This window comes from Zea mays, chromosome 2 (assembly GCF_902167145.1).
Source record: "Zea mays cultivar B73 chromosome 2, Zm-B73-REFERENCE-NAM-5.0, whole genome shotgun sequence".
In the NCBI taxonomy this organism is placed as follows: domain Eukaryota; kingdom Viridiplantae; phylum Streptophyta; class Magnoliopsida; order Poales; family Poaceae; genus Zea; species Zea mays.
Window position 1 is genome coordinate 184010821 of NC_050097.1, and position 12537 is coordinate 184023357.

At 45.8% G+C, this 12537-nt stretch overlaps 2 protein-coding genes across 4 annotated transcripts; one reads left to right on the forward strand and one right to left on the reverse strand.

Annotated features, from left to right (window-relative positions):
* The first annotated feature begins 138 nt into the window (after positions 1–138).
* On the forward strand, positions 139–1990 carry LOC103649134 (protein FAR1-RELATED SEQUENCE 5-like). The gene is made up of 2 exons (XM_020549357.1): positions 139–344; positions 442–1990. Exons 1-2 carry the CDS (start codon positions 141–143, stop codon positions 1741–1743), a joined length of 1506 nt encoding a protein of 501 aa, XP_020404946.1. The 5' UTR covers positions 139–140; the 3' UTR covers positions 1744–1990.
* A 6556-nt stretch (positions 1991–8546) lies between these two features.
* LOC100304123 (uncharacterized) lies at positions 8547–11869 on the reverse strand. 3 transcript variants are annotated; one of them, XM_008669976.3, is made up of 4 exons: positions 11537–11869; positions 10282–10365; positions 9944–10191; positions 9542–9864 (listed from the first exon to the last, which is right to left on the reverse strand). In XM_008669976.3, the coding sequence occupies exons 2-4, from the start codon at positions 10335–10337 to the stop codon at positions 9749–9751; spliced, it is 420 nt and encodes a 139-aa protein (XP_008668198.1). In that variant the 5' UTR covers positions 10338–10365; positions 11537–11869; the 3' UTR covers positions 9542–9748. The 3 variants fall into 3 exon arrangements, with proteins under 3 accessions (XP_035820758.1, XP_008668198.1, NP_001159075.1); NM_001165603.1 differs by having other exon boundaries at positions 10282–10353; positions 11537–11788; XM_035964865.1 differs by lacking the exons at positions 10282–10365; positions 11537–11869 and adding an exon at positions 8547–8903 and having other exon boundaries at positions 8977–9864; positions 9944–9999.
* Between the last annotated feature and the right edge of the window lie 668 nt (positions 11870–12537).

Below are 12537 nucleotides of genomic sequence, written 5' to 3' on the forward strand. Positions count from 1 at the left end.
CGCCGCCGCCGCCGCCGCCACGCGTGACTGGTGGCCGCCGTCTTCCTCATTTGCCAAGTGACGGTTGCGCCATTACATATCGTAGCTTCCAAAGAACAAGTCCTGCAACGATCATATTGAAGCCACTGCCGCTGCCACGCATGACCGGTGGCTGCTGTCTTCCTCGTTTGTCAAGTGACGGTTGTGCCATGGATATTTCCTCATCCTCAGGTCCAGCAGCCAACATAGAGGCCGATCAACTCATCTGTCCACTTGATGGAGATCGTGAAGTCGTCGGGTACGAGAACGACGAGATAAATGTAGTTGCCGTGGAACATGGAGATGAAGACGCACAAGGAACTCAGGTATGGTCACCTAGATGTCTCTTTCATCGATTATTTCTCTTTGATGTAGTTTGATCATGCATAAATATGCTTACGTTTTCTTTACCCTGTACAATAGGTCGCTAATAAAATTCAACAAACTTCATTTGTTCAAGAAGTTGGAATGGCTTTTGAATCAGAGAATAGTGCTTATGAGATGTATAACAGTTATGCTGGTAAGATTGGATTTAGTATTAGAAAAGGTACAACAAAACACCGGCCAGATGGTAGTTTATATATGAAACATTTAGTTTGCAGTAATGAAGGATTTGGGAAAAGTGAGTCATCGAAGGGCATAACAAGGACAGGTTGTGGTGCTCGTGTTCAATTCAGTGTTAGTAAAGAAGGGATTTGGATAGTGCAAAAGATTATAGTAGATCATAATCATTATCTTGCTAGTCCAAATAAGAAGAAAAATTTAAGATCCCAACGACGTGTCACAGAAGCAGACAGAAAGCTAATTGGACAGATACGAGAAGCTGGGATGAGACCTGCCCAGGTGTATGAGTTCATGAAAGAATTTTATGGAGGAGCTGACAAAGTGCCATACTCGAGGATGGACTGCAACAATGAGATTGGCCGTGAGCGCAAGAAATACTTAGAATCTAATGATGCACAAACACTATGCAACTACTTGAAGAATAAGCAACGTGAGGATCCTACATTTTTCTATGCAATTGATATAGATCAGGAAGATGGACCCAATAAAGGTCGTATAGCTAATTTCTTTTGGGCAGATGGTCAGTCTATCGTGGATTATGGATGCTTTGGTGATGCTGTGTCATTTGACACCACCTTTCAAACTAATAAGTTTGAAATGCCTTTTGCTCCAATCCTTGGTACAAATCATCACAAGCAAACCGTAATTTTTGGAGCTGCACTTTTATTTGATGAAACAATTCCATCATTTGTTTGGCTCTTTGAAACTTTTTTAACAGCAATGTCAGGCAAGCATCCGAGCACAATTTTCACTGATCAAGACGCGGCCATGGCAGGTGCAATTTCTTATGTATTCCCAAACACAAGCCATCGTCTTTGTATATGGCATATTTATCTTAATGCTGCTAAACATCTCGGACATATAATTCAAAAGCATAAGGAGTTCCTACCTGCTTTTAAGAGTTGTGTCTATGAAGACAGATCAGAGTTTTGCTTCAATAAGAAGTGGATGGAGTTGTTGCAGGAGTATCACCTTGAGGAAAATGAATGGGTCTCAAACTTATATAATTTGAGGAAAAAATGGGCTATTGTATACCGTGACTCTTTTACAGCTGACATGACCTCTACCCAAAGGAGCGAAGGAATGAATAATGTCTTTAAGAGAAGATTTCGAAGAAAGCTTGGTCTTTCGCAGATTTTCATTCACGTAGAAAAATCCTAGTTGCTTACAACCCAAAGTTACCTATGTTGAAGACTGCAGCTGAATCATATACAAGGAGGATGTATTTGGAGTTTGAGACAAAATTTAAAGATCAATTTTTATTAATTGGTCGGTTGTTAAGAACTGAGGGATCAATCTTAACATATATGGTTATGAATGTACAATCCGATCATGTTCTTGGAGCAACAGTTGTATTCAACATTGAAGATTTGGCTGTCACATGTTCTTGCAGAAAATATGAATCCATAGGTAAAATCTGATCATGATTTGTAATATATTTTCTAAATACAAACTGTTGAATAACAACATCCATATATTGCAGGTATATTATGCAAGCATGCCATGAAAGTCTTCAACATAAATGATGTTTTTGTTTTGCCATCACAATATATACTGAATAGATGGACAAAATATGCAAAACGTGAAATTTCTGTTAATAAACAAGGAACAGAGAATGAAAATTTGACAACCCAAGCAGCACGTATCTCACGGAAGGCGACATCTATTGCATTGAAGTGTTCACTATCAAAAGAGCTTCTTGATGATTTGGAGAAAGCCATAGATAAGCTGGACCTGGACGCAGATAATTCTATATGCAAGGTGCAAGAAAAAGCTAATGAGGTTCCTACAGTTTTTACTGAGTGCTGTACAAATACAATAACAGGTAAAATATCATTTAGAGCTCCCCCTGTGGTAAAAGGCCCAAAAAATAAACGATCAACCACATCGCTTGAAAAGAGAAAAGGGAAGAAAAAAAGTGGTAACAAGAAAGGTATTGATTCTACCAAGCTTCTTGATGATTTTTCCACTATGTAGTGTTCCATTTAATTTCTTATCTGTTATAACTTGTATTCTTGATTACAAGAGATGCTCAAAATAGTACAACTGAAAACAGCCATGAAGCCTCTGATATGTTTGTTCATCCTTCAACTGTGGCAATTCCAACGATCCAGGGTGGTTATGTTAATGCCACAATGCCACACTTTAATATGTATTTGAGTTCTTCAGAAATGGATGCTCAGGGTGTACAAGGAGGATACACAAGTCTTTTACTTGGAGTTGATCAAGGTGCTGCTTCAGTAGTTAAGAAGTTGCAGTTTGATGGATTGCCAAATAACGAGAATATCTGACAATCTAGATTTCAGACCGAAAAGACTACCAACTGGAAGAGAAGGAAAAGAGCATCGGCAGATGCTAGCTCATGCGAGTGTGCACAGGGACACTTGAGTACAATCAGTAGTAGCATACTTGGAAAATTTAAGTTCACGTGTAGAAAATTCTACTAGTAACTTTGTAATAATGGAGTACGAGCTGGCCGGTTCATTCAAAGCTGACAATCCCAGTTCAATGTCATTAAATATTGCAATTGCAGTTCGAAATGATTTGTCTCAGAACATTCATGTTTATTCAGTATAATATCATTGTTTATTCCATTGCACAAAAGCACAAACAGACAGGTAAATACAAAGCTCTTTTACAGGCACAATTTCACCTAATGAGCTCAATATTGCAAGACAGAGTTATGCTCTGTACTTCATAACAATCACAGACACACACTTCTGCTCTTGACTGCTCTTTGTACCTGCAAGAAGTTCAGGAACACTAGATTGAAATTTTGACTGCATAAGACAGTTCTGAGTACCCATCTCTTGACTGCATTCTGCCAAGCTTGTGACCACATGTACATTTTGTCGAACACCAGACAGACGCGAGGTAAGGCACGTGCCCGGGGAGAATGAATCAGCTCCAAAACAGCTGTAGCATCCTTGCCAAAGGCTTAGGTTGCTGCCTAGGAACAGCTTGTCCAGATTGTCCTCCTCCGGGAATAGGCTCCAAAGTAGACGAACACGGACGTGGCGAGGCAGCCGCCGCTCCACGAGGGCGCCGGATGTCCATGCACGCGGCCGGGTCCTTGGCCTCGTAGGCGTGGAGGAGGGGCTGCTGCAGCAGGCCCCGTAGCGCGGCCGGCGAGCCGTCGGGAGGGCCGCGCGACGCCGCCTCACCATCTGCTAGGCACGCACCTAAAGCAGAAGCGAACAGAATGGAGTAGAGCCGAGCCGATCCTGTCGTATGTAATTCGAGCCGTCTGGAAGGGTGATTGTCGTGGGAGCGTTAGATACGCAAGAGCTCCACGCGGCAGGCATCGACATCAGGAGCGCACGGTGGTGGCTTTACGGCCCTGCCGCGTAGAATTTTTTTCCCTCACCAACAGGCACCGCCGACTGAAACTTTTCTCTTTCACACCGATAAGGAAAAAATGATCGAAACCTCACGCTGATTCAGTGAGTTGTACGAGTGCCATCCTTGTTGGTAAGCCGGTTGTTTAGACCGTTGCAGCTGTAATTTATAGACGATGGTACCACAATGTTGGCTTTGGTCGAGGTCAGAGGCAAGGCTTTGATAGAAATCAACCTGAGATTGGTTGAGAATGAGAATGGGAAAGGCAGTGCAGGTGTCGAGGATGATAATGGGGAGAATGATGACTTGGATTTTGAAGATCAAGATGACATGGAGAAGATCAGCAGGACTTTGACACTGAGGCTACCAAGAATAACTCCATGGATGACAATTTGACTGCTAGACAGGGGGGTCAGGAGTCATGAAAAACAATGTAGTAGAAGCTGGTTGGTCTATGGAAAAAGTGCAAGCATTAACAGATAGGGAGAGGGAAGAATTCTACAAGTTTAAGGCCAATGAGATACAAGATCAGGTAGTGACAAAAGAGCTAGAGACTGAGTGATCAGGTGGTAGCAGAAGCGGATGGTTTATGTGTCCAGCCGGCTAACCCAGTTGCGGATACTGACGCAGAAATCATGTTTCATCCCAAGGAAGCCTCCCTGCCTCCCTGGGCACTGACCATATGAACATGACGTCGTCTATAGGACTGATCTGAGAAGAAGTGTTAGAAGGCAAGGCACTACAGATCATGATGCTTTAGAAACGGCGATGCAAAGGAAGGCTAAACTAAACCTGGATTCAGACCAGCATACAGGTACTTCTTTTATAAACCTTTCTAATGCTGTCATTGCTAGTAAAGTACGAGCTTTAGGTATTTCTTTCAACGAGAATCCAGAATTGGGTATTAACACTTTAAGAGAACAAAGAATGGTGGATTATTTATCTGATATAAGGTCAGTCGAGAATGCATCTGATTGTGACGATGATAGTGTTCCAGAGAGCTGTGTCATCAGCCATGTGGACCAAGATTTTGTCACAAGTATGGTGGAGGATGACATTAGTGTCTTAAAATGGGACTGCAAACGTTAGCCCAATAAGAAGAGTACCATTGTTAATACTCCTAGGAAGAGGGGGGGGGGGAAGTAAAAAACATACAAAACCTAGTCCTACATGAAAGTTTTTTGGAATAGCAGAGGTCTTAGAGACTTGGCTAAGTTTGGTTTTATTTCATATAATTCTATGCATGAGAATCTAGATTTTATAGCTATCCTAGAAACATGAAGATCGAGTTTCTCTGATTTAGAACTTGATAACCTATGTAGTACGTACGTCAAACCTAGATTTGAATGGAGACCCTCACCACGCCACCTCCCTCTATTCCTGCGGCGACCACCCCCACCCCTGCCGTCGCCGGGGCTCTCCCCACCGATTCGCCGGCCGGTAACCCCCATCCTCGCCACCAAACAACAGATCAGCCCTTCAGCTAACGCTCTTGCCCCGTCCCGGCCAGGTTTGCGGGCGCTCCCGTGAGCCCTGGCTTCCACCCCTCCGCGGGCTAGCCAACTCTGCCGCGACCCTGCCTCAAGCAGGCCGCTGGGAGACGGGCTTCAACGGCTCCCCACGACAAGAAAGTTCAGTTTGTTGTCCCGTCCCTGCCCGCGAAACAGCTTCGTCACCCACACAGGCTTGCGTCTGCTGCACAGGGAGCTTTCACTCCACGCCGCATCGATGGGACTTCTTGCCAGCCACAGCATTCAAGCCAACTTCGCATCAAGGAGCAACTATGCGAAATCGAATCCATTGAAGATGATGGTGCGGCTGGGTGGACTACGGTACATTGGAGGCGCCGCGGGAGAGTCAATTCGGCAGAGCCTTTATGTCACCCAACAAGTAGCCTCCCAACTCACCCCCATCCGGTGTGGAAAAATTTGCAAGTGAGTGTGAGAGGTAAATGCTTCCGCTGCTTGGCCAAAGGCCACTACGCCATTGATTGCAGGGATCCGATGAGGTACCTCGGCTGTGGAGGTGTTGGCCACAAGGCCTGGCAGTGCCCGAACAAGCCTGCCTCGACAACTGCTGCTACTTTCTCTCCATCCCCTCATGTGCCCCCTGCCTCGACAGTTCGCATTTCCCACCCCTGTGCCAGGCAAGCATGGCAAGGCCCGGCGATGCAGCTGAGCGTCCGCAAGAAACATCTGTTGTTCCTGCTTCCACTCGGGGCATGGATAGTGAGCTGGCGAGGCTGAGTACCCACGCGGTGTGGGCCTAGCTAGGTGATGTTCGGCCGGCGACAGGTACAAGCACAGTGAGAAGGGCGTTCTGCTCTAGGTTCGGGATGCACGAAGAAGACATCACGGTGGTGCAGCATTACCCAGAGGATTTCTTCATCAACTTCGAGCACCAGCACCACCGTGACGCGGCGGTGGCATGACGCGATTTCACCTACGACAACATTGACATTCGGGTTAGGCCATGGCAGCTCCCTATTCACGGTGACCGCATCAACTTCGACTACCATGTTCGTCTCTGCCTCGAAGGCATTCCCTCTACATGCGTGGAACGAGGGCATCACCAAGCGGGCGGTGGCTAAGAGCTGCGTGCTAGACTACGTCGAGTCTCAGTCACTGCGAAAGGAGGACACAAGGACACTCAACCTCTGGGCGTGGACGCGGAACCCTTCAGACATCCCAAAGGTAACTTGGCTAACCATTGTTGGCAGGAACATCATTGTCCACAATGTGCCACCGGCGGGACAAAGTGGCTTAACCTTCAGGGTCATCGTCCACCTTGACCTTGTGGAGGGTTCCCCGGGCAACGAGGGTCAAGGAAGTACACATGTGTTCGACTGGAGGCTTGGAGTTGTTGATGGCAAGAGTGCTCCACGCGACAGGCACGACCCTTCACCTCGACGCAACGATCATCACCGGGACGACGGCGACAACGACCTTCGTTGACGTCGCCTACAATGTGAGGACAACTGGAGCACGCGCCTTTTCTAAAGCATCTCGCGTGCTCCAAAGGGCCACGAGTGGGAGCGCTCAGGGTCACGTCTTGACCATCGACACTACACTTCCAGGAGGTACATGTCCGGTGACGGGCCTGGAGGTGTAAGGCAGGTCCAGCAACCTCGCCAAGTTGCTGCTATGCCAGCGGCCGCGTCCCACATCGGCACCCCAGGTCGTGGCGTGGCGAACATGGGTTCTCGTCCACACACTGGGCTCACGCACCAGCTGCATGATGGCTCCTTGGTGACGCGTGGGCGCAGCCGCACGCGCCATCTGCCCCAGGGCGCTGGTCGACGTACATGATCAACGACCCCTCCCCTCCATGGTGTCCTGCTCGGGAGAGTCTCCCTCTAGACAGCTGCTGCTCTGCCATCCAAAAGTCAAGCAACGACAACAACAACGAACCACCGACACCTACAATGCAGGCTGCAATTTCTCCCCATGGCAGGTTCCGTGAGGGCTGCGTCTACCAAAGGCAGCACTGCTCCAACACTGGGGAACAAGCCTGGTCCGACTCCGTGGTTGATGAGGGAGACCTAGGTGACATGGCAGGCAAGCGGAAGATAAACCCTGAATGCGCAAGGTTGGTCCTTGTGAAGCTGGCGTTTGATAGGCTCCATGCTTCCCTGTCATTAGGTTTACCTAGGCAGGTTGGGTTGCCTGTGTTGCAGGCTGGGGGCAACAGCAAGCTGTTGTCTTCCCCCGGTTCTGTTACTAATGCAGGTTCTGCATATGGTGCTCCCTTTGAACCAGCTGCTGTTCTGCAGGGTGGGGCACCAACAACCTCGCAGGCGCTCTCCTCAGCAATCTCTTTGTAAGGCAGATTCACCTGTGCTGCCTCAATTGATGCCTGCAGAAACACCTGTTGTGGCCACGGCTGCTGCAAAAACGACTCAGAACATTAAACATCGACGCTTATTCAATCTCTCTGCGGTGCGTCGTAGTGCTAGACTCACTAATGGCCCTCATATGTCGATCATGCAGAGGGCACAACACAACCTCTGTCGCAAGCTTGGCCTCTTGGCGAATGACGGAACTCCTAATTTTGATAATGCTTTCCAGGACTTTCAGGCTTGGTTCCAGAAACCATTATCTAAGGAGGCAGGGGTGGCTTTGGAAGCCTTGTTCAACATTCATATGCCGGACACCAAACACGTTGACAATGCACTGATGGGGATTGCAGGTGAATAGGGGTGAAAACGGGACGGATACAGCCGGATACAGAGTCATCCTGTATCCTACCCTAATGCATTTATATCAGATACGGGACCGGATACGAATAGTTAAAATTCAAAACGGATATAGGACGGGACCGGGTATTGATTCGGGCGGGTAAGAAACGGATAATAGATATTACTCTAGTAGACAACGGATAGTTGTCGGGTAGTTCGTCCAACAAACAAATAAAATAAGAAATTCATAATCATGTATATGATAGCTCAAATATAGGAAAGTAAACCAATGAAATTGACATCATATAGTTCAAAGTTACTAATAACCTTATAGAACCAACAACGCAATTTAAAAAAATCAGCAACATATCCTCTTTTAGGCATAATTCGTAAGTCCATAAGCATATAACATATAGTTGACATTAATTAACATGTTCAAGTGTTCGACGCTTTCACATCACAAAATAAAACGACACAAATCACAATAGATAGAGTTATTTGATCATGTCTGATCCAGAACATCACAAGTTAAAAAGTGCAAACAACAAAATATGGTTCCAACAACCAAACTGGCAGCAAGCTTCCGCTCCAGTCAAAACAACAAGTGAATAAGTCCACAACATTACAACAAGAAGTAACAAGTAGCAGCAGAAGAAGTGCAAACAGACCAAACAATAGTCCATGGTAACTTGAACTTAGTCCATGGTAACTTGAACTTTAACTTCTCAAGTTCCAATTGCAGCATCATCCTCGAAGTCAACGTCATTCATAGCTTCACTTAAGGTTTTAATTTCAATCTCCAAATCTGAAATTAATAGAAAACATATTATTAGTAATGAATGATTATGTGAATCATAAAGCTATAAATATAACAATACCTTTCTCCGAAGCAATCTTCCAATCTTTACAACAAACCAATGCCTCGATAATTTCTGGTTTGAGCCTTGAACGGAATGCATCAACAATGAGTCCACCGGAACTAAATGCAGACTCTGAAGCAACAATAGACACTTGCATAGACAACACATCACGAACAAGGGTAGAAAGAATAGGCAAATTTGTCACTTGTCCTTTCCACCATGATAGGATATCAAACGTTGCTTCATTGTCATTGACCTTCACTAGGTCCTTGCTCATGTACAATTCTAACTCTGACACCTTCTTGTCATTGCTTGTTGTTGCATACAACTCATCAAGATCAACCTCATCCTCCTCATCCACCAAACAAGTATGTTTATGTGGAACAAACTCACTCTCTCTTGAACTAGAACCTTTTCTGGTTGATTTTTGCATTGATGACTGCTGAATAATATGCAAATAATTCATTGTTAACATTCATGAATACCAATTTCTCTAACTCGGCTTTATCACTGTCATACATCTTAGACATATATAGCCTAATCATCCTATGTTTGTATCTAGGATCAAGAAATGCTCCCACTGTCAAAGCTAAATTGTTCATTTCCCAATATTTATCAAACTTGTGTCTCATAGAAAATGCCATTGTGCAAATTACCAGATCACTACTATCACACCATCTTGCAATAGCCATCTTAATCTCAGAAAACCTCCGAAAGAAATGATTTGCAGTAGGATATGAAGTGCTAGAAAAAAAGCAATGTGACATCATAGAATTTTTTCAAACACTTGCTAATATTTGTTGCATTCATTGTCTCCAACACTTCCTTGGCATTGGGCACTTGCACCTATGCTTGTTGCAGCCGCGCTTGTGCTTGCACTTGCACTTGCGCCTGCACCTTGCACAACTATAACAAAAAACAATTGTTAATATACAATTACACTTGTAGCGTGATGAAACTTAACTGGAAAAATTGAAAAACAAACCTTTTGCAAGTGTTTGCACTAAAACAATATCTTTCGATGTCCTATACTTGCTTGTAGGAGTAATGGTTCGTTGTTTGACTACACGATGGTCTACACTCATGGATTTCTTTTTCTTTCCAACAAGCGGGCTAGCATCATCTTTATCAACAGAGGCATCAATAGCAGGTTCATGTTCTCCTGTAGTTTGGTCATTCCTACCAGCATCGCCACCCTCCACACATAGAGCTTGCACATCCACATCCATGGCGCTGCAAATCAATATATATAACTACATCACACTTTAGATTGATTGATGATCTGCTTAACTTATAGAAATTAGAAAAAGTGTCCCGGCATACCTCACTGGTGGTTGTGAGAGCTTAGGAGCTTGAGTGATCTCAATCCCATCATCCATGACCTTGTTAATCAACCTGCAATAGGAACTAATTGCTAAACACAGATAAATCTACAAAAGCCTCCTGAACACAGTACATGAACACTGAGAAAACAGGAACTAATTTATAATTGTTAAACATAATACGAGTTGAAATGTCCTATTCTTTTTTTCTAGATAGGAGAGAGCACGATACATGTATGCCATGGAATACTAGTATACTCAGCAGGGGCGGACCCACAGGGGGGGTCCGGGTGGGCCCTGGCACACCCTAAGCCAGGCCCACCGGGGACCCACCCGGCCTGGCCGGCCATCCGTTCTGCTGACGCGGCGACACTTGACTTTCATCTTCTACGTGACTTTCCAACTTCTACGGTTCTTTTGTTCGCTCGTTCGGCCGCCGAGTGCGCAGAACAGCGTGAGTTCCTGGCGGCTGGCATCTGGGCATTCTGGGCTCTGGCGACCACCGATCGGCGTGACGAGCTGACGACGTCCTGCAGGCTGCAACTGCAAGGCTACTGCATCTTGCTCGCCTGTTCGGCCGGCTCGCACGGAAGTGCCCTTCCCCAGACCCCAGTTCCCCGCATACAGGTGCATACATTAAACATAAGGTGTTTGATATGGTTTATTTGCTTCTCAAGTTGGTATTGCTTTTGCTGGTGGCGACAGCAAGTGTTGAAAGAGCATTTTCTACAATGAGTTTGGTGAAGACTAAATTGAGAAACAAGATGTGTGATAGTCTTTTGGATGATTGTCTTGTTACATACATCGAGAGAGATATTTTCTTCGAAGTGAATGAAGAAGATATAATTGAAACTTTTATGGCGTTGAGGAAGCGCAGAGGCCAGATAAGTAGTATTATTGCAATCTTTATGTTTAATGTATGCAATTTTCATGCTTATTTGTTGAGTGTCAAACTTTATATCTATATATCAAATTGTTTACCAAACTTACTATGAAATTATATGTATATTAGATAGAATTCTACATAAAAATTTTGTTGCGGCATACCCTATGTAAAAATCCTAGGTCCACCACTGATACTCAATAAATAAAAACTAGGATCTGGAAATAGGAGCGAGGTCCCGTACTCCCGTTGTGGCCTCCTGCAGCTAGTTCTGGACGTTTTCAAAAACAAGAAAGAATGTGGAGTCCCTGGTCGCTAGTTCTGAACGCTAGAGTGCTGGACATCAATGGCAACTGGCAAGAGGAGCCTGTACCTGTAGTTGAGATCCGCCGAGCGCCGAGGACCAAGGTGGTATCGTGGGGAGTCGCGGACCAGGGGATGGAGACTTGCCTGACTACTTGCTGCGCCGGCTCCGGTGAACTGCTTGCTGTGCTGGGGACCAGGTAGAGTCGGCCGGCAGGGGATGGGTGAGCCGGCGAGGTGCTGAGCTGAACTGCTTGCTGCGCCGCCGCCGTTGCTATGCTTTGCCGTTGCGTGGTGCGAGTCTGAACGTGGAGTCCCTAAGACCCTAACCCTGGCACCCTGCGGCTGTACGTGACCCTGTGAGGCAGGCAGGCAGCGGATACTAGCATGTCGACATTGGGTTTGGAGACTTGTCTGATTTGGCGTCTTCCAACCAGCTCAAATAATAGTTATGGGCCAGTCATGTGATATAGGCAAGCCCATAGAATAGGTGAGTCCGGGTACCCGAGGGTTGGGTATCCGTATCCGACCCGAGGGATTCGGGTAGTTGCCAGATACTGACGATTCCGTATCCGACTCGTATCCGGAAGTACATCAACCGAGTAGTACCCGTTTCGTCTCGTGAACAAAACTATTTGTATCCGTATCCGAAAATTTGTGTTTTTTAACTATCCATATCCGGTACCCGACCTGGGTACCCGACTCGTTTTCATCCCTACAGGTGAAGCTATAGAACAAATACATGATGGGATGGACAATCTGCAAGCAGAAGCAAGGAGCAATGCTGCAACACGTCTGGTGGCTGTCTGATTCCTTGCCAGCCTGTGCGGGTGTATTTTGGTTTTAGATGATGTACTGCAACTCAGTTTTAGTCCCTTTTGCAATCTGCTGCGCTGAGCTGCTGGTTGTGGGTTTTATTTTGGTCGAGATGTTGTACTGCATCTTAGTTTCAGCTTCAATTGCGAACATGTCACACCCGGGTTTTAGGGACCCGGGCGCGAACGCAATCACCAGGTGTGGTGGGACCAAGTGTCACACATATGATGAATCATGGTACAGAAACGAATGTCA